This window comes from Ctenopharyngodon idella, chromosome 18, assembly GCF_019924925.1.
Source record: "Ctenopharyngodon idella isolate HZGC_01 chromosome 18, HZGC01, whole genome shotgun sequence".
Taxonomy (NCBI): domain Eukaryota; kingdom Metazoa; phylum Chordata; class Actinopteri; order Cypriniformes; family Xenocyprididae; genus Ctenopharyngodon; species Ctenopharyngodon idella.
The window spans coordinates 7,228,320-7,251,723 of NC_067237.1; the positions used below are offsets into that span (position 1 = coordinate 7,228,320).

A 23,404-nucleotide genomic window follows, 5' to 3' on the forward strand; every position below is an offset into this window, starting at 1 on the left:
TCATGTAAAGTTTTTTATTTTACTGCCAAGTACATAACCTTTGGTATAAAATATGAACTGCTTCTTAAACATGGGGAAAATGCCCTGACTTGAAAACAATATATATATATATATATAATTAAAATAAAAGTACCACTTTTAAGTATAAAAGACATAAAACATTAGATAAAAACAACAATTCACCTTTATCAAAAGAAACATTCACACATCATATACATCCAGACTGGAATTTTGAAGGTCTGTTTCTATCCTCAAGTTCTCAAGAAGATGAAATAAATGACCGTGATTTTGAAGTATGACAGAATAAAACAGATTGATGAGAATTAAAGTTAGTCAGTGGTGAAGTTAGTTCAAACTGAGACAGTCTACAACTGATTGTAATTAGTCCTTAGTGTAATTGTTTTTAAATTAGCCCTGTTATAATATGATATATCAAAATTGTATTTACTGTATATACTGCAGTCATAGTCAGAACTAGACTCTAATTCTGCATCTTAATATCACCTTAAAGACAACATGAAATGTAATTAGCAATGCATTTCTTCAGTAAATGTCTAAAATTGACAACTAAAATAGAATAGTGGGACTTCATTTATCCTTCAGGGTTTGATCATGTTTGATCAAGTAGAAAAATACAATTAGTTAGTATTATTTTCCCCATCTACACAGGCTTGCAGCAGAAAAAAAAGTTGTTACAGAGGTGAAGAATGTAAAAGACATTCTGATGAAAACAACCTGTTTTTCTTGAGAATAACATACAGTGATGAATCTTGCACAATAAGACAAAGGACATTTATTCAGAAAGCAAACAGTCCACTTCGATGTCATGTTGTGTTTAAGGGGAGTTCAGTCTAAATGTCTTTTGGTTTGGATCCAGATGTTCTAAGCTGAGAAGCTGGAGGTCTTGTAGGGTAGCAGGTTGTAGAGGGGGGCGAAGGGAGGAGGGTTGGGCTGTACATGGGATGCATCTGATGATCCTCCTGGAGATACACTAGATCCTGCAGGTGCTGCTGGAGAAACATAAAGTGATGCTCTCTGGAAGAAACATGGAGAAAATAATTACTTCAAGGTGAAATTAATCTTTTCAGCGTTTAAATTTATAAATTTTAAATTTAAATGAACAGCTCCAAAACATTTGATGAAGCGAAACGTGCAGAGATTCCACAGTCTCGTTTAGATTGTAGATTCTGGAATTGTCTTGGATTTCAGGCCAAAATGAGATGTTGTCTATGTGAGCTGCTCATTCCCATTAAAAAATAAAGTTTCCAATAGGTTCCTAATGTAAACAGTTCTTAAAAGAACCATTTTTTTTCTTAGTCTGAAGAAGAATTTAATCATCTAAAGAACTTTTTCACTATAAAGAACCTTTTGTGCAGTGGAAAGATTTCAGTGTTAAAGGGGTCGTATTATGCATTTTTACATTTTCAACTTTCTTTAGTGTGTAATGTTGCTGACAGTTTGAGCATGAAAAAGGTCTCCAAAGTTACAAAGCACAAAGTCACTCCAAAGTGAGTTATTCTCTATATCAGTAAGCACTGTTTCTGAACTTCCTGAAATGCTTCCATTGTAGTCTTTCTTCCTGGAACGTCCTCATTTAAATAATTCCCACCAAAGGCATATGCAAAATAAAGAGGCGAGGTCGGGTTGAGTTGCGTTAGTAGTGTTGAAACTTGTTTCCTGTACAACGACGTAACTCGCTGCTTAACTACCATAGTACGATGCATGGTTCAAGAAATCAAATAGACTGTTTACCGAACAGTACTGTCGCAAATCTGTCATTCAACCACATTGTTTAATGATGTAAACACATGTGGTGGAGCGATGACTTCTTTCAATGAATCCATTTGAGATAGAATTAATGCTAGAATATTTGCTAAAAAACTACAGACATGGCATCTGAGGACTAAGGGCCAGATTTACTAACACCAGCGCAAACCCGTAATCTTTTGGCATTAAAAAACACAGTGACACAGGCGTGGACAGTTATTTTTGTGGCTGACCTTATTGCATATGCATTTGTAAGAGTTTCCCTTTCAGACGCAAAATTTATGGGAAGAGAGTATTTAAATGAATCATGCAAGGTGATTTACTAAGGTTTGCGCTAGTCAATTTACTGGTATTTGCTCTATTATTTACTGCCCAAAAAAAAGCATGTCTTAAACCAGACGCTAATTTGTACTGCTCTTGGTAGATTGCGTTAGTCATTATGGAAAGGATCCGACTGCGTCTGTGTTCTTTAATTTGCGCGTTGTTAGTAGATCACGCGCAGAACTTTCCACTCCCATCTGCACTTTTTTGGAATTGCACTCTCACGCTAATTTGCCCTGTTTAGTAAATCTGGCCCTAATTCTTATTTTACTCAGTTATTCGGCTTTATTTTCAGATTCAGTCGTAGTTGCTTATTTTGCTCAAGATAAGGATTTATTAAATCCACATGTCATGCAAACAAGAAAATATGCTTCTAACCACAGGTCGATAACTGTTGTTTCAACCACACAACCTTGCGATGCTGTTTGCGAATGTTCGTTGGAACTATGGTTTTGGGAAACACCGACTCGTTAAACTATGCTGATAACAACAGAACTTGCGAACATAGCTGGACGATGTTTTTGGGAAATGCACTTCAGAACGTTAATGACAGCATGGGAAGACAGGTGCTGCCACAATGTAAAATATGTGAAAAATAATGTGGTTTTTGAACATTCAAGCATGAAAACCTATTCTAGTAGAGCAAAAAAACTAAACAAAATCAAGACTTTGTAAAAGGACAAAATATGACCTCTTCAAAAGTTCTTCATAGAACCAAAGGTGCCAATAAAGAACCTTGATTTATGAGAGTGTTGTATAATGTTCATATGGCTTGTTTATGATGAACAACACGGTCCAATGGCTGTTTATCTATGCTGATTTCCTCAGTGACCATTTTTAACTTAAGCCATATTATACTATTGTTTTAGCTTATTTGTTGTGTTCATGATGACCATAGCTAATATCTGATGCTTAGCAATGTGTTTAAGTTGGCCAGAGGAACTTTTGCAGTGATGCTTCCAAGAGCAACTCCAGATCACTCAACAGGGGTGAGGGTGCTGGGAGATCCATGATCTGGGATTGGTTGGACTTCTGGCTGGCGTTCTCGGCAGGGCAGGGGTGTGATCGGGACAAGCCCAAGGATCAGTGTACTTAGGCACAGTTTTATAAGGGAATGCTGTGGGATTTTGGACTGGGATCATTCTGTGAGTACTGCATCACCAGGGGATTTGATAGAGAGTTTAACACTAATTTTATGGAGCACAAAAGTCTGCAGATTTAACTGAATCATACCATATGATCATACCATACCATAAAAGACCATGAGCTGAATCTCTCTCTCTCTGTGTGTGTGTGTGTGTGAGTGTGATGAACTGACCGGGTAGAGCTGGTGTCCTGTGTGTGTGTTAGGGTCTGTTAGCAGGGGTGCAGTGGGGGATGAACAGTTGGCCCCATCAAAAGAGAACAGAGATGAACCTCCCCACTTGGACACATCAAAACCGACCACCCCATTCCTCTGCCGGGAAGAAAAAAAAAAAAACAAAAAAAAAAAACTGTAAGCATCATCTCTGGTTGCCATATGCATTTTCAATAGAATATTTACCAAAAACAGTTTCTCAATTGCCCCAGAAAGTATAGTTTACTTCTGCATTCCAATCCCAGAACTGTGAAAAGGGCCCATTGTTTATTCATGTATTTCTGTTGAGCAGGAAGAATTTGTGTATTCACATAGGAGCCAACGGAATTATGTTTTAATTTTATTTATATGCAAAAACATAATCTGTTTTGATCCTGCACTGCAAAAAAAATGATGTTCTTCCTCAGTATTTTTGTCTTGGTTTCCTTTACAACTGTCTAAACATTCTTGAGAAACAAAATGACTTAAAATATCATCTTGTTTTCTGAAAAAACTGATCTAAATTAAGTGAGTTTAAAACAAGAAAAGTGGGGTCAGAAAAAGAAACTTAATTTAAAGGGAAAACAAGTTTATTTTGCTTAACTCATTGGCAGATATTTTTTCTTGTTTTAAGCATAAAGTCACTTGAGTTTGATACATTTTTCAGAAAACAACACTTATGTTATTTTGCTTTTCAAGTCATTGTATCTTGATTTAAGGATGTTTAGATATTTGTAATGGAAAACAAGACAAGAATACTGAAGAGGAAAATTATTGTGATTGAAGTGATTGTGCAGGTCTTAAATTTTGAAATGTCTTAAAAAAGGTATTTAAAAGTAATAAAATTGGATAAACATCAACATAAAAACAGCCCATTGTATGCAGTCTTTTAAGCCTTCATAAATCCACATTGTAACTTTTTCATGTAAGCCATTTAACCCAAATGCCCATCATGGGGAACATTTATTCAGCCGCCAGCTGAATTGGCACAGTTTCCCTCAATTGCTGAGACACATTTCCTGAAAGCAATACCACATTAATCAAAACGATAAACACAAAGCCAAAACCTCCAATTCAATATATCGCAATCCTCAAACGTTTAAGACAAAATTAAACACTGTTTAAAAAAAGTTCAATCACAAACCAACACTGAACACAATTAAACATTGTGAGACCTGTTTAAAATAATTGTTACAACGATCTCAGCATACTAAAATGAATCCACTTGGTCAAAGAAATCTGTATGTCTAGAATCTGCAATATCATGTTACTTTCATACACATTTGTATAAGTACAGTGCCTTGCAAAAGTATTCTTACCTCTTTATTTTATTTATTTATTTTTTATTTTTTCACATTTTGTTGTTGCAGCTGCTTAAAATAACTTTTTTCACACCAATCTACACACCACACCCCATAATGACAAAAAACCTTTAAACTTATTAAAAATAAGTATTCATTTTCTGGGACACTTTCAAGTGGCATTTCAATTTCGCTGGATCATCTTTAAGATGTTTCTACACTTCGATTGGAGTTAACCTATGTTAAATTCAATTGAATGGACATGATTTGGTAAGGCACGCACCTGTCAATAAAGGGTCAAACATCTGAAAATGCATATCAGAGCAAAAACCAAGCCATGAGGTCACAGGAGTGGGCTGCAGAGCTCAGTGAAAGGATTGTGTCAAGACAGATCAGGGGAAGAGTACAAAAAAAAATTCTGCTGCATTGAAAGTTCAGGGAAGCATGTAGCCTCAATAATCCTTAAAGGGTTAGTTCACCCAAAAATGAAAATTATGTCATTAATTACTCACCCTCATGCCGTTCCACACCCGTAAGGCCTTCGTTAATCTTCGGAACACAAATTGAGATATTTTTGTTGAAATCTGATGGCTCCGTGAGGCCTGCATCGCCAGCAATAACATTTCCTCTCTCAAGATCCATTAATGTACTAAAAACATATTTAAATCTGTTCATGTGAGTACAGTGGTTCAATATTAATATATTAATAAGCGACGAGAATATTTTTGGTGCGGCAAAAAAACAAAATAACAACTTATTTAGTGATGGCCGATTTCAAAACACTGCTTCAGGAAGCTTCGGAGCGTTATGAATCATTTTTGGCAAATATTCTCGTCGCTTTATAATATTAATATTGAACCACTGTACTCACATGAATTGATTTAAATATGTTTTTAGTACCTTTATGGATCTTGAGAGAGGAAATGTCATTGCTGGCTATGCAGGCCTCACTAAGCCATCGGATTTCAACAAAAATATCTTAATTTGTGTTTCGAAGATTAACGAAGGTCTTAAGGCCGGAACACACCAAGCTGACGGTCGGCCGTCGGGCAGTTTTTGTTCGTCGGCCGACTAAGTTTTCTCAGTGTGTTCCGCACCGTCGGCTGAAGTTGGTCCTCGTCGGCTTTTTTTTGGCCAATTTGAAATGTTGAATCGGCGTCGGAGCTCGTCGGTCCGTCGGGCCATCTGATCATTCTGATTGGCCGTTCAGCTACTGCCACCTGCTGGTACGGAAATGCATTTCATCTTGCGCAGGCGCAGAATGATGTGCTACTTGGCCGTCGGGTGTCGAGTGCCGGTTTGGTGTGTCAGGGCAACTTTGGACACAGACACTGCCGACGTGAGCCAACCCCGCAGTCTGCTTTCGTCGCCACTAGTTCGTCGGCGTCGTCTTGGTGTGTTCCGGCCTTTACGGGTGTGGAACGGCATGAGGGTGAGTAATAAATGACATTATTTTCATTTTTGGGTGAACTAACCCTTTAATGGAAGAAGTCTGGAACAACCAGGACTCTTCCTAGAGCTGGCCTCCTGGCCAAACTGAGCAATCAATGGAGAAGAACCTTGGTAAGAGTGGTGACCAAGAAGCTGATGGTCACTCTGGTTGAGCTCCATGTTCATACAGTATATGGAAATGGAAGAAACTTTAAGACAACTTAAAGGACAAATAAGGACAAATATCATTGCATCACTCCACCGGTCTGTGCTTTATGGCAGAGTGTCCAGGAAAAAAAAAAAAAAAATCACCTAAAGGACTCTCTCAGACTGTGAGAAACAAGATTCTCTGGTCTGATGAACCTCAGTTCCAAGCGTCATGTCTGGAGGAAAACAGGCACCAATCATCACCTGCACAATACCATCCCAACGATAAATCATGGTGTTGGCAGCATCATGCTGTGGCCATGTTTTTCAGTGGCAGGGACTGGGGGACTTGTCAGGGTAGAAGGAAAGCTATATAGAGATATCCTTAATGAAAACCTGGTCCAGAGCATTCAAAACCTTGACTAGGCAGAAGGTTCACCTTCCAACAGGACAATGACCCTAAGCACACAGCACAGGTAGAGCCCAAACTTAAACCCAATCGAACATCTGTGGAGAAACCTGAAAATGGCTGTGTGTCCACTAACAGTCCCCATCCAAACTGACAGAGATTGAGAGGATCTGCAGAGAAGAATGGCAGAAAATTCCCAAATGCAGATGTGCAAAGCTTGTTGCATCATACCAAAAAAGACTTGGAGTTGTAAAGGTGCTTCAGCTAAGTACTGAGTTGAGGGTATGAATACACAGTGTCAGAAATATTTAGCAGAATAAGCAGAAACCGTCCAAACATTTACATTGTCTTCAACACTTCAGAGATTTACCTCCAGGAGGATAATTCACGTCAAAAATAAACCCAGAAGTTTCTCTTCATTGTGCTCTGCTGACAGATTTAAAAAAGCCCTTCCAGCGGTCCGACAGATATGCAGTGTTTTATGTGATATGCGGTCCAATATTGTCCCTCTTAAAGTCTTCAAAGCAGCACTCTTTCGACCTTTGTGAAAAATTGGACTAATGTAGGTAGCTGTTTTTCATTCTTTTGCAGAAGTGTTCCCAGAAGAACATCTGTGTCTTCAGCACTATTCATATGAGATTAGATTTCTAAACAATGTTTGAGTTCATCTGTCATTTCATGTACTGATCTCTGTAGTTATTACCAGGGTGGAAGTGTTAATAATATGTTGTTTTACCCAGGATGTTGTGCAAAAAGGCCTAAATTCATTAAGATGATGCATTAAAAAAATGTTCAGTTACAGTATTCCAGTGGTTCTCAGTTCCTATCCTGGTATTTTATCAAATGAATTACAGGTCTAATATAACCAAATTACATTTATTTTCACACACAGTTTAGCACTTTTAAATATGACAATTTATATTAATTAAAGCTGCAGCCCGTAACTTTTTTTGGTTAAAAATTTTTCAAAATAAATTTTTGAGCAAGTACATAACCAGCCAGTGTTCAAAACTACCTCCTTACCTTAGCCCGATTCACAACGGTAAGCTTGTAATAATATTTTGTAATTCGGATGGTACTGGTGGGTTTCCGCAGGAAATTCAAGCATGCAGCAGTTCGTCTTTGCGTCATTACGTCACGTCTGTTTACATAGAGAATGAGTCCCAGCTGGTAGGCTATATCACATGTGAGGATGGCAGATCATTTATAGCCTTTTCTCACAGCAGCTGCAATAATTAAACTTATCATTTTGATGGCGGATTGTAATCCAGAAACGTAAATGCAATCATCAGTGACTGGAGATTCACCCGTAGTCAAAAGCAAAAGACTTCAGACTGTGGAGTGGCTACAGAAATTGAACTCTACAGGTAACTCTAAAACACACTAAATACACATAGGCCCGGTTTCACAGACAGGGCTTAGCCTAAGCCAGGATTAGGCCTTAGTTCAATTAGGATATTTAAGTAGCTTTTATAAACATACACTAGAAAAAAACATTACTTGTGTGCATCTTGAGACAAAACAATGGCCCTGACATATTTTAAGTTGCTTTCAGTTGAAACAGCTCAAACATGCATTTTAGTCTGGGATTAAGCCTTGTCTGTGAAACCGGGGGATAGTCACGCAATGCTGATGTTGTTAACATTAACAATTTGAGAACAAAGTATAACAATAATAATAATTTGCACGGTTTGACATGATCCGAGCTAAGCGATCGTTAGATTTAATCAACATTGGCAGCGCGATTTATTGTTTTTTCTCAGTTGGTCAGAACAAAAGTAGTTATTTACTTGTTCAGATGACATTTTCCAGTGAAATTTTTGGTCATACTTCCAAGACGCAGAATCTGTGATTTCAAAGTACAGTATTTACACCGATGTGGTGACTGACTGACAAACAGATTCATCCTACGTAAAGATGATAATTCCACAAAAATCTGCAATTGCAGGTTTCAAACAGAGATGGCGACAAAGAGGCAAAACTTACGGACTGCAGCATTAAATAATATCTTAATATTTATATAAATGCACTTGAATTACATACACATTAAATAAAAGGATGAATTTATATTTATTTACAGAAGTATATGTCATCATACCTCAAGCTTCCAACATGTCCTCCAACCAATACGCCTATATAGGTCGTTTGTCACTTCCCTGAAATACGACCCATAGGAGCGTTTGCTAAAGTTGCACCCCTATCGACAACAGGACACTTTCATTTTAATGCATTGTTCCCTTTTATCTGTGTCATATTTCAGGTTTCACATAGCTCAATTGGCAGAGCATTGCAATATATAACAATATGCAATCATGTGATCATGCGATTGTGGGTTCGATCCCAGGGAATGCATGTGCTCATAAAGTGTATATGCACTATAAATCACTAAGGGTAGGTTTAGGGGTGGGATGGGTGTAGTCATTAATAAAAAATGGAAATAGGACAAATGGTGTAAAAAGTCCACACACTACATTTATATGAACATGCATTTTGATTGGTAACTACAGTCATACGTCATTTCATGACGACAGACATAACACGACACTGTCGTTATTTTTACGCCAGCTAGAGAGCGCATGACTTTAAAACATAAATATAGGTCGTAATAAGGTGCTTGAAAAATGACCTATAGGGTCGTTTTTTTTTTTGGAGGACAGTCTGCAAGCTTCTCTAATATACACTACTGAATTTTTGTCTAATGAATGCATTGGACCAAAATTTGGGATGACTAACCATAACAACGGAAAGGACAGAGGATCTAATATGTCAAAATAGATTGTATTAAGTGCAGTGTAAATGCGAAACTTGTCGCAGCAATATTGAAAAAGAAAGCAAATCAGTGATGGCTGAATTATTTAAAACCCTCTTTGTTCTATTGCTTGTGTTTCACTGTTCTTCATTTTATACTGACCTTTTTAAAAGCTTGCAATATATATATATATATATATGTATATATAAATACACATGCAAAATGTGCCTTGGGAGTCTCATATCTACAAAGGTGTGCCTTGGGATTAACCAGAGCACTAGAGCATCCTTCACATGTCATCTCAAAAAAAAAAAAAAAAAAAAAAAATTGCCATGGATGATTTAAATTGTTGCTTTTTTGTTCTCTTAGCCAAGCACTATATTCTTGGCACAAAATCAAATAAAGCCCTCCTCTTAGGTAACACCATCAGTCAAACATGGTGATAGCAGCATTATGTTCTGCATTTCCATTTACAGGAGAAACTAGAAAGCTTGTTCGCATCAAGGAAAAAGACAAATACACAAACATCCTTCAGCAGAATCCGTTTTGGTCAGCCAAACATCTGCGTTTAGGCCAAGATTTACTTTCCTACAGGAAAGGACAATTCATAAATATGATGAATTTCCCATCCTTCAACGCTGAAGGATTACTGGAAACAAAGTGCAAATCTCTCTGCAGCTGTTTTCTGCTTTAATAAATAAACAAAAGCACAAACAAATGAATGTCACTACAGATTCCCGAGAGATCACACAAACTTTCTCTTTCTTTCTAATTTGAAAATGTCACGTTTAGTTAAACACATGCCAGATATGCAGGATGTTGGCATATGATGTGAAAGCAGCATTGTAATATATGGATTACAGTTCTGAGGAAATGATGAAACAATTAAAATCCTGTAAAATAGATTTGTTGTCTTCTTACTGTCTAGAAGTGCTTATTCATTCCCCTCTCTCGCTTTGTCTAAAGAGAACATCAGCAAACACACATATTACTTTATATTACCTTGTTTTGTTTTTTGACAACATGACAATTTTAGCTATTTTAGATAGCAGACACCCAAATCCCAAAGCATACTTCGCTTGTCCCTGTTACAGACAGTGTGTGTGTACTGAACTGAGTTCTTCTTTGCGGCTTAACGCACTATTACTAAGGCCCTGTCCCAAATGGCACACTTAATGTGCACTTGCGGTCTTATGGACTTATATTGGCTGCTGTGTGTGTGTCTGTTAAGTGCACAAGACCATAGGGTGTCCCATTTGTTATTTTAAAGGATTAGTTCACCTAAAAATGAAAATTCTGTCATTAATTACTCAATATCTTCTCTTCTGTGTCTCTTACGCTGTTTACGTTCAGTGCTTCCAGGTTCTATGTCAGAACGCCGAATCATTATTGGCCGGCTCCTGCGTCAGCATCACACGCATGCGTCGTGCTGCTCATGTGAACAGCGTCGGCCAATACTGAGCCGGCGTTCTGACGTAGAACCTGGAAGTGCTGGATGTAAACAGCATAGGAGAATGACACAGAAGATGAATAAAGTCGTTATTTTTGTTTTATTTTTGCACACAAAAAGTATTCTGGTCAATTCATAAAATTAAGGTTGAACCACTGCAGTCATGTTGACTATTTTAACGATGTCTTTAGTACCTTTCTAGACATTGAAAGTGGTGGTTAAATTGCTGTCTATTGAGTCAGAGAGTTCTTGGATTTCATCAAAAATATCTTAATTTTCATTCTGAAGAGGAAAGAAGGTCTTACGGGTGTGGAACGACATGAGGGTGAGTAATGACAGAATTTTTGGGTGAACTAACCCTTTAAGTTTCAGAAAGGAAGTACCTCCTTTGCGGCCGATTTGCACCCTCGATGCACACTTTTGCAGAGCCCGCAATGAAGCGGATGCATTTTTCTTGTCTTCAAAATATGGGCAGCCATTCACAACCATTATAAACCTTGGAGGACTAAGTATATTTTTAAATATATCTCCGATTGTGTTCGTCTGAAAGAAGATAGTCATATACACCTAGGATGACTTGAGGGTGAGTAAATCATGGGATAATTTTCATTTTTGGGTGAACTATCCCTTTAAGTTGGGCAGATCATGGATGGACAAAATTCATATTTTAAGAAATTGACTAAAATTTAATTGAAGTTTAAAAACAAATTCTGAATGGTGCACAGTTCTACTGCAGAGTACTCTTTTTCTTTGTTTCTCTTTCTAAGATTCACTTAGTGACTCACCATGTCTTTGAAACTTCCCAGTACAGCAGTGGTAAGGATTCCAAACACGAAGGCCAGCAGGTTGAGGGTGGTTAGGATCCAGAGGAGAACATACAGAGAAAGGACCTCCTGACAGCTCTGCACACCAACAAACTCATAGTAATTGTTCAGATATCCTCCACTGGAAAAGAAAGCAAGCAGGAAATTCATGGTACTACATGTTTATGTGCTATTTCACATTAATAACTAATTTATTGCAACTAGATGTTCTGAAGAAAGTCTAAGTGGTTCATGCCATGCACAAATGGTGCGAAATGAGTTATGTGCTCCTTTTTAATACTTACAGTTAGGAATTTAAACCCTTTACCCAAAATATGAATAATAATAGTTATATTTGCCTTAGCTCTCTTTTTTGCCATGCAGTGGGCAGATCTCTTATTGTATTATTGATGAGTGTTTCTTTAAAGTATTTGTATGTGTCTTCAAAAATATTTGAATTACTTACTTGGCACAATCATACAAATCACAACAGTAACACGTTCCACTGCGAACTTTCATATTACAGGACTCTGTTAGTCCTTGACAGGGAACCTACAAAACAATTGAGCATCATTTAGAAATAAAATATATATATATACTTTAATAATAATAATTTATGGTGCTAAATAACTGCATGTAATGGTCCAGAGACTTTTTGACACATTTAAGTAGAACTTAATTACAACTTTATATGCAATTTTATAATTAATTGTACTGAATTTGAAATATGTGTACTGCTATATGTACTGAGAAGCATTTATGGTAAACCAAAATATTCTTTAATGCCATTTCTATTGAAACTTGTATGTCATGCATTTAAATATATTTCAAATGAGACATTTGTAATGATGTAGTTGCAATTTAGTACATTTGAGAAATACATTAACTGTTTAAATGTAATATTGAATAACACATTACAGTTAAAATTACAATCAAGTACTTTACATGTGATTTAGTATACAAAATAAGTGAATAAGCATGACAAAAGACGACTAAAAATGATTTAAAATGTACTTTCAAAAAAACTTTAATTTGACATTATTACGTCAGCTTAGAAGTGTACTTAAGTGGGTTTAAAAACTGTCATAAAAGTGTTCTTTCTTATTCTTTTAAGATCTGAAGTACACTACACCTACACATTCAATAAAATGAACCACACTTCTTTTTCACAAGGGATATTTTACAGAACTAAATGTAAACCTATAGAGATTTTGACTCACTGTAGCGTAGTAGTTCTCATAGATGTAACTATTTCCACTGGTGTAGAACTGACATCTTCCTGCCTTCATTGGACGCATATCCTGTTGACAGAGTGTAAGAAATGTCTTCAGTTTGTCTTTTTCCTTTGGAAATGTTTTACCTTTTTTTTTTCTTTAATACATTTCCTTTTTTGGAGTGACAAGATACAGTAGAATGCCTTTTGTTTGGAGAGGCTCACAGTGGGATTTTATTATCACCACACCTAGAGTATTCCCTCAATCCCATCATTCTTCTCTTTATGGGCCGCATCCATGCTGCTAAGACAAATGATCTGTCCTCTGAGTTTTTACACAAGTACTAAAGAGTGCCAGCATCCACAGAGATCAGTGACTTCCTCATCCCTCCAAATGCAGCCCTTGGATGTATTTTGACAATGAAATCTGTGACTGGTTGCATAAACTGTTTAGACTTTAGTCTTACAAGTTAGTCGTCTAATTTTTTTTTTTTCATGGCTCCTGGTAACTTTGAAAAGTCAGTTACATAAAAAGGTAGATTAGTCTAATTTGAATCCAGTTCACACAGTCTTTTCATATTGGCTATGTTCATGAAATGGGCTTCTGGTCTGAACATTTTATGATTGTGTAAATGCAAGAATGCAGATCTCCAATATAGTACCCTTTGGTTGCTATAGCATTGCTAAATGGTAAATGCCGGATAAGGTGGTTTTTATGCAAAATTGTTAATGGTTAATGTACTCACAATGTTGAGTAAGATGAAAACACCATCAACCACAAGACACAGGAAGCTGGAAATGATACCAAAACTCAGGAACACAATGGCTGCAACCAGCTGGACAGAAAAAAGAAAAATGGATTACAGATACAAATATATATTTGGATTGACCAAAGAACCAAAAGAAATGCCAACAATATTACATATTTTTGATACATTTTCCCCAAAATATTTAAAAATATTAATTTCTTAGAATTTATTAATATTTTTTTTTCTGTTAATTAAAAAATGAATAATTAATAATGTATAAATTGCATTGTATTACAATGTTCACGCTCTAAATCACTAGGCTGTATGTGGCCTTCAAAATGCAAAGAATATATTAGCCTATAATGTTGTCAAGGTCATGAAGTTTTTCCTGTTCTCATACAAATAATTGCTATAAATTTATACTCTAACGCTAATGTTAATGTCATTTACAATGAAGCTTAAAGGATTAGTTCACTTCAGAAATAAAATTTCCTGATAATTTACTCACCCCCATGTCATCCAAGATGTTTATGTCTTTCTTTCTTCAGTCGAAAAGAAATTAAGGTTTTTGAGGAAAACGTTCCAGGATTTTTCTCCATATAGTGGACTTTAATGGCTACCAACGTGTTGAAGGTCCAAATTGTAGTTTCAACACAGCTTCAAAGGGCTCTACACGATCCCAGCTGAGGAATAAGGGTCTTATCTAGCAAAACAAAAGGGTCACGCGTGACGTAGGCGGAAGTACTGTGCAAGTGTTTACAAAGCAAACATGCAAATACTAAGTCAAACGCCCTTTACAAAAAAAACACAAAAAAAAAGGTAAAACAACGATGTCGGATGATTTTGAAGTTGGGGGAGAAAATGAGTTTTTCACCCTACCGCGGTACTTATACCTACGTCGCGTCACATTTCCAATGTGATTACGTAATGCGTGGCGCATCACAGAGCAGTGCAAGATGAGCATTTGTGGTTAAAAAGTATATACATTTTTATTTTTTTATAACATTTTTTTATGACAGATCGTTTTGCTAGATAAGACCCTTATTCCTCGTCTGGGATTGTGTAGAGCACTTTGAAGCTGCACTGAAACTGCAATTTGGACCTTCAACCCGTTGGTAGCCATTAAAGTCCATTATATGGAAAAATCCTGGAATGTTTTCCCTCAAAAACCATAATTTCTTTTCGACTGAAGAAAGAAAGACATAAACATCTTGGATGACATGGGGGTGAGTAAATTACCAGGAAATTTAATTCTGAAGTGAACTAATCCTTTAACACACATTCACCTTAAGAAGACATTTATTCACTTCCAACTTTAAATTATACAAAAAATGTGTAAGACTTTGTAAACAAATACTGCACAGGGTAGAATGACATGAATAATATTCCATACATTAAAAGATTTATGCATTACTGTTGTCTTTTAGCCCCACTTCGACCACTTTACATTCACAATGTACATTTATTAGTATTATTTTTAATATTAATGCCACGTGTATTAACATGGAGCACTTAAAGGGTTAGTTCACCCAAAAATGAAAATGAATTACTCGCCCTCATGTTGTTCCACACCCTTGAGGCCTTCGTTCATCTTCGGAACACAAATTCAGATATTTTTTTATAAAATCTGATGGCTCAGTGAGGCCTGCATTGACAGCAAGTTAATTTACACTTTCAAATGCCCAGAAAGCTACTAAACATATATTTAAAACAGTTCATGTGACTACAGTGGTTCAACCTTAATGTTATGAAGCGACAAGAATACTTTTTGTGCGGCAAAAAAAAAAAACACAACAACAACAAAAAAACAACTTTATTCAACAATATCTAGTGATGGGCGATTTCAAAACACTGCTTCATGAAGCTTCAAAGCTTTGCGAATCTTTTGTTTCGAATCAGTGGTTCGGAGCATGTATTAAACAATCTCAAACTGACAAAATCACGTGATTTCAGTAAAAGAGGCTTCGTTACGTCATAAGTGTTTCGAAATTTCAATGGTTCACGTGACTTTGGCAGTTTAATACACGCTCTGAACCACTGATTCGAAACAAAAGATTTGTAAAGCTTCGAAGCTTCATGAAGCAGTGTTTTAAAATCGCCCATCACTAGATATTGTTGAATAAAGTCGGTTATTTGTTTTTTAGTTTTTTTGCCGCACAAAAAGTATTCTTGTTGCTTCATAACATTAAGGTTGAACCACTGTACTCACATGAACTGTTTTAAATATGTTTTCAGTACCTTTCTGGGCATTAAAAAAAAGAAATGAACTTGCTGGCAATGCAGGACTCACTGAGCAATCGGATTTTATCAAAAAATATCTTAATTTGTGTTTCGAAGATAAACAAAGGTCTTACGGGTGTGGAACGACATGAGGGTGAGTAATTAATGACAGAATTTTAATTTTTGGGTGAACTAACCCTTTAAATACACTAAAGCACTGGAAGAGTGCATATTTTTGCATGGCTGAAATTTTAAACGTGCAATGATCAGTCATCTTAAATAATCGCGACAGCCCTAATATTCATTAAAACACAGCTTCATTTGACATGAACTTTACTGTTGCAAATACCTTTCTTTTTAAATACACATTCATATATGTGCACATACACACAGTCTTTGTCTTGTCCAAAGCCTATAAATTTTTATGTGATTCCTGGGGGCACAATAAAAACTCATCTGGCTTTGAAACTAGCCATAAATTACACATAACTGACTGCAATGACTCAACCAAATGTCATAGTGTATTTATTTTAACATGCAAGATGATATCCACAGGGACAGATCCCTTCTCAGCTGATCAGAGATAGACTGCCTAGAGAACCTGAACCCACCAACAGAGAGACATATGCATATCAAGAAAAAAGGAGAGGCAGGAAGACAGGAAGAGAACAGAGACAGTAAATGGACATACTGTATGAAGGTCAATAAAGGTTTACAAAGCAGATTAACAGGAAGGAAAATAAAAGGACAAGGTTTACACTTAGACCTGTGCTTCTTGTTCAGTTAAGTGAAATCTATAGCAGATGTGAATCACAGTTCAAAGATGGGAACAAGGAAGATATATTCAAATTAAACAAGACACACACATACATGTTTCTGGCGAAATAATAATCTTTCAGTATGATGGTATGCTTTGTTTTTAACCTGACTCTTCACTAAGCTCCGCCCCCCTTGGGGAATGTTAGATGGGGAATGTTCAGGAAACCTGTTTGAAAATTGTTATTTTGGTAATTCCATTTGATGATGCTGAAATCATTTTAGCTTTACATTACCATTGAATGATTAAAAACTGTAGAGACTACATGCATATCACAGTCAACTGAAAAAAGAGAAGACATTTGAAGACATGAATTTAAATAGACAATTCTTATTGAGAGTGACTCTTGAAGGACCAGCACCACATCCTCTTATGCCACTGTTTGAAGAATTTATCTTCCAGAATCTGGCAGTAAGTTTTGGAATATCATTCTTAGTCCATCTCTGCAAGATGGACTTTTCAGGATAGGAGATTGACTAAAAATGAACTCCCAAAACTCGCTGACAGATTCTGGAAGATAAATTCTTCAAACAGTGGTACAAGAGGATGTGGTGCTGGTCCTTCAAGAGTCACTCTTAATCTGTCTGTCTAAAAAGCATAAAAAACCAGTCTTCATGTATTTTACAACACTTCAGCTTGTGATTCTTATTAAGTGGGGGTCATTTTTAGGATTCTTTACCTAACCTAAGTCTCTGAAATCCTGACACCTTGCACTTCTGGAGACTCCAGGTAGGTTGCAGCTCTGGAAAATGGAGACTAAAGGGTCCCTGATGGTTTCACACTTAATTCTTCACCTTAATTTTTCATTCTTTTGCAGTTAACATGTGTCTTTTCTTCTCCACCTGTTTTTTGTCTGACCCTGCTGACCCAATGAGCATTTTGCTGTCTAGTGGTCATGATTTAACTTTGCAATTTCTAGTATTGCATTAGTATCGCATCCTTTTCATGGACATTTAATAAAAGTTAAAGAGTTAAATCTCTTTTTTGGCTCATTTTATCTGTAAAAGAAAATCTGCCTAATAATTATGCACACCTGAATATAAGGTGTTTTTCACTTCCAGCTTTCCTTAACAATTATATATCATTTATAAATGATTAAATACAAACATAATAGCAGTTATTAAGATTGATGTGGTTTGGAATCGGTAAAATGTGCTTGAAAATCAACTTGCCTAATAATTCTGCACATGGTGTAATGGTGGGTTTGATGATGGATTTTAATCATTTAAAGGATTGGTTCACTTTAAAATGAAAATTACCCCATGATTTACTGACCCTCAAGCCATCCTAGGTGTATATGACTTTCTACTTTCAGACGAATACAATTGGAGTTATATTAATAATCACCCTGATGCTCCCAAGCTTTATAATGTCAGTGCACAGAAAACCACCTGTTTGAAGCTCAAGAAAGTGCATCCATCCATCATAAACATACTCCACGTGATAAAGTTATAAAGTAAAATATCTAGCTTCCGTCAGACCACCTTCCATATTCAACTTACGAAGAAAGTGTAACGCCTCTCGCAGTTCAAAAAGCTTACGCTACGTCCTACGCCTTCCGAATACAATTTAGGAAACAAGCGTAACTGATGCAACGTCTGAAAGAAGAAAGTCATATACACTTAGGATGGCTTGAGGGTGAGTAAATCATGGGGTAATTTTCATTTTAAAGTGAACTATTCCTTTAAGACAAAGTCTGGGACAGCAATAAAACCTATGAATAAAAGGCATTTGAAAAGTAGCAAAAAATACGTTTCTCAGGTAGTGCCATCTTCATATAACAAAAAGAAAATGTTTGAATTGGTTTGTTCTAATAAAAATCCATTTCTGTAATATAAAAGTGCCTGAAGTTGAAGAAACATGCAAATGTTGATTTGAGAATGAGGCATTTCTTAAGATTTTGCAGTATTTCCCATCTCAACAATTAGTAATTGTGTTCCCTGGAAATCGAGCCCTAGCAAATTGAATCAAATGTCCTTTAAGGTTCTCATCACTATGCTCTGGGAATCAAGATACAAGACTATAGATGGACAGCAACTTCTTTTGTACCATTGTTGAGTTGGGACATTTAATTTCTGCCATAAGAACAACTACAGTAAATTTTAAGATGTTGGTTGGCCACCAACAAACCAAACTGCCTCAAAGAACTGCTTCAGATGGTCACCGAAACCTTTACTCCTATACAACAACCACTAATGCCTGAAGCAACATCACATCCTTGTGGAAATTTCCATGGTTTTGTTCTATGACTGCCTGAAATACTTAAGAATACATGCCATGCTTCCTAAGCTTGGTAATTATCACAACATTAGACTTATTTTATTTAAAAGCCTGGGTTCAAATTTCTTTAGAGCAGAGGGATATTTTTCATTTAGAGCTACTAATGCATCATTTGTTTTTGATTATGTAATTATACGGCTCCAAAACAAAGTTCGGCATGACAAAAAAGTTTTATTGGTGATTATCTAATCACATTTTATCTGCAACAATGAAAGAGTTTATTTTAGTGAGTTGTAATCTTTTAAAGTGAAATAATTGTTTATTGGTGCCAGGAAACTTATAAAGCCAAATTCTGATGTGATTTCAGCAAGTAGCACATGTAAACAAAACTCAGAAACACAACAAATGTTCTAGCTGCTGCACATTAGCTTTTTTAGACCTCACACCATCTGTTCTCATCAAATAATTTAGCTACTATTATCTTATTAATTAGCTACTATTATGTTTTTGAACATCATGCCTAAAAATAGTATTCCATTTTCCCTGTTCCTAGAGAGTGTGGTTGGAATCCAATGAGCAAAAAATGTAGCTCTTCAAATCTACCTTTTCAAATATGTGTAAGTGTAGTCATTTGGGGCTAAAAATTAATACACACAAATTCTAATAATATTGTATTCTATATGACTACTATATGGTTCTATATGACAATATAAGTTTCTTACCTAAAGCTACACAGAAATGAAGTGCTCTGAGAATGTCATCAGGGACAACACAGACAGTTATGCCATCTTAAATCTGACCAGACATCAAAACCCCAACCCTTAAGCATTGTTACTCTTTTCACACATAAAGACATTATTCAATAATGAATTTGGATAAAACTAGGGAACAGTATCAAAATATTTCCTGTACCACTGGCTGGGCGGTTCTGAGCAGTGAGCACTATGAGGAATGATTCCAGTTACATTTCAACTTTAGCATAAACCGTTCCCAGCCTGGATTTGCTCAACCGGTGCTGGTGGAACACCTGAAGTGTCGTGATGATGGTTTTCTAGTATAGTACAGTATTTTTTAACAAGCTTTTTACATTAGCAAGGTAAATTACGCTAGCTAACTCATTCAAACTCCTATATCAGTTTTGTACTCATAGTATTACATCAATAAATGTCTTTGTAGCTAGTTTAAGAATTGTAACTTTCTAAGATATAGGTAAACAATGAGGATGATCATATCTTATAGAATCCATGATGTGATCATCTTCAATGTTTACCTACAGTATCACGCCGTCACCGACAAATACAGTCTAACATACAGTCTAATCCTGACAACCATGCCAACTGGCCCATATCAATATACAGTAGTTTCGCAAAATGAATTGTCTGTGGACAAAAATTGAAATAAATACGTTTTTTAAAGAGAAATAATTGATGGGGAATGCTATTCTGAAATAGATGGAATCAAAAGATCTAAAAATATTATTGGCATCAACCAACAGTCAAGTATTCATGATTTAGACAGTTCCTTCCAATCTTAAAGGAATAATACCATTCAGGCACCCTCATGTTGTCCTGAACCTGTATGACTTTCTTTCTTCTATGGAACATAAATGTAGATATTTTGAGAAATGTCTCATTGTTTCTTTTTCTTTCTTTTTTTCATCTATACAATGGAAATCAATGATCACCAAGTTTGGTTCCCAACATTCTTCAAAATAATTTTCAAAAAAATTAAAGGAACACTTTGAAAACACATCAGATCTCAATGGGGAAAATATCATGCTGGATATCTATACTGATATGGACTGGGTAATGTGTTAGGAACGTAAGAATGCCACATCGTTTGATGGAAATGAAAATGATCAACCTACAGAGGACTGAATTCAAAGACACCCTGAAAATCAAAGTGAAAAAATGACGCAGCAGGCTAGTCCATTTTACTGAAATTTCATTGCAGCAACTCAAAATGGTACTCAGTACTTTGTATGGCCTCCAGGTGCTTGTATGCATGCCTGACAACGTCGGGGCATGCTCCTAATGAGACGACGGATGGTGTCCTGGGGTATTTCCTCCCAGATCTGGACCAGGGCATCACTGAGCTCCTGGACAGTCTGATGTGCAACCTGGCGGCGTCGGATGGACTGAAACATAATGTCCCAGAGGTGTTCTATTGGATTTAGGTAAGGCGAGCGTGGGAGCCATTCAGCACAGTGCCCACCAGAGGACGCCGGGCCTCAGGCCACCCTCATGAAGTCAGTTTCTGATTCACACCAGTGGCCTGCTGGAGGTCATTTTGTAGGGCTCTGGCAGTGCTCATCCTGTTCCTCATTGCACAAAGGAGCAGATACCAGTCCTGCTGATGGGTTAAGGACCTTCTACGGCCCTGTCCAGCTCTCCTAGAGTAACTGCCTGTCTGCTGGAATCTCCTCCATGCTCTTGAGACTGTGCTGGGAGACACAGCAAACCTTCTGGCAATACCATGTATTGATGTGTCATCCTGGAGGAGTTGGACTGCCTTTGCAACCTCTGTAGGGTCCAGATATCGCCTCATGCTACCAGTTGTGACACTGACCCTAGCCAAATGCAAAACTAGTGAAAAACAGTCAGAACATATGAGTAGGGAAAAAATGTCAGTGGCCTCCTCCTGTAAAACCATTCCTGTTTTGGGAGTCGTCTCATTGTTGCCCATCTAGTGCACCTGTTGTTAATTTCATTAACACCAAAGCAGCTGAAACTGATTAACAACCCCCTCTGCTACTTAACTGACCAGATCAATATCCCAGGAGTTTAACTGACTTGATGCTATTCTCTGATTAAAAAATGTTCCTTTAATTTCTTTGAGCAGTGTATATAGGCTACCAAATGTGCCACATGAGTCCTGAAAAGTGAAGCCAAGCGTCTCGATCGCCCCCAGGTGGCTGGAAGCAGTATAGGTCATAAACCCTGCCCTCTCCACGAAATGTAATGGGACGTGAGACAAACCAGAGATTGTATATAATAGGGAGATAAGAGGGTCTGTATCTCTTACCATTGGAGAAAGCGTAACGGCTAACTTAATCACGTGCTCACTTCTCAGTCTATCGTGTAATGGCAGTGACATCAGTCGCAACATTCCCTAGTCTGCCTTCTCTTAAAAAATTTTTTATCAAGCTAAAATCTACATATAGTTCCCAACAAAAGTATTGTTTAGTGTAAAACATGCTGAAGATTAGCAAACAGGCTGTTGATTAATTAAATGATTAGCTATTTCCCCACAAAAGCTGTTTAATCAGCATATTGAATCCTCTCATCCATTGACATCCATTCAAAAAACAGCCTCTCTTCTCCTTCCCTGCGTACCGCCAGGGGCGGGGCGTTAGCATTAGCCGTTACGCTTTTTTGGCTAAAGGTTGCAGGCTTGCCTTCCAGTGGCTTTGGACAAACCAAATAATTAATTTACACTTTAAACTTTTTTTTCCAAAGACGGTTTCTGTCATTTTAGGCAGTTTTTATCACGCTGGTGTTAGTTCAAGTGTTCGTTCTTTAAATAAGTTTGGTTTTAGTTAGCTATTTGATGCTATAAAACGGGGGTGAGACATCATGATTGACAGCGGAGACTGACAGCTTCTCTGAGTGAAGCAGACACTGAGGCGCCAACAGACTTTTTTCTGGATCTTCGCGAGGAGATTGGAGCTTTAACTTTAATTTCTACATTTCCGTAACTGTTTATTTCACACCGACATAATGAGTTGTTCTGAGTTTGGGCAGGACCTTGATATCGCGGCTCCACTTCGTGCTCAACACAGACTCGGGCTCCAAGTTCACTATGTGCAGACTCGAGACTCAAGATTTCAGCGCCATATTGGCACACTGGCGGCTTCAGTTACTACAATGGAATATATGATATATACAGGTTTAGAATGACATGAGGATGAGAGAACGATGACAGAATACTCATTTCTGAATGAACTTTCCCCCTGATGTTCCTTCGTAAACTGCAGTACCTCAACAGCCTGTCCAAAGAACACAGCTTCTGTCTGTCCACAGAAACAAGAGACTAGATTCTCAACTTTAGCCAAGTCTATAGCCTTTTAAAATGACCAAATACACTCTCTCTGGGATAAAAAATGTTTTCTTGTCTATGAACTTGGAATTACGGGCTATGAAATTCCCATGTGCTGTGAAACATTCTTCTTATCTGTCTGGACACTTTCTGCTGTACAGAATGTTCTTTTTCTCTCCACCTCAACCAAGCATGTATGTTTTTCCTATAACTTCACAGACATGTAACAGTTCGTATCTGGTTTCAGCCTTTTATGTTAGTAGCATTTTTTTCCAGACATGTTCAGCATGCTACTGAAGCTGGACAATGAACAGAGACCTTTGGCTCTCCTAATAATTTTCCAGCCAATACTCATGTCTCCTCCACCCAGAATGCCTAAAAGTGCTCTATCATTCACCACCAACACATTAGCAACCGCACAACAATGCCCTGG

The 23,404-nt window shown here is 37.0% G+C and overlaps 1 protein-coding gene across 1 annotated transcript in view; it reads right to left on the minus strand.

Moving 5' to 3' along the window:
• The window catches only part of LOC127500182 (transmembrane protein 255B), a 33,296-nt gene continuing 9,892 nt past the window's right edge, over positions 1–23,404 (minus strand). The window contains exons 5-10 of the mRNA XM_051871137.1: positions 13,674–13,763; positions 12,935–13,015; positions 12,181–12,266; positions 11,697–11,856; positions 3,407–3,544; positions 1–1,035 (exon numbers count right to left, since the gene is read on the minus strand). Coding sequence (XP_051727097.1) covers positions 883–1,035; positions 3,407–3,544; positions 11,697–11,856; positions 12,181–12,266; positions 12,935–13,015; positions 13,674–13,763 — 708 coding nt within the window. The 3' untranslated portion in view covers positions 1–882. The remainder of the gene's footprint in view (positions 1,036–3,406; positions 3,545–11,696; positions 11,857–12,180; positions 12,267–12,934; positions 13,016–13,673; positions 13,764–23,404) is intronic.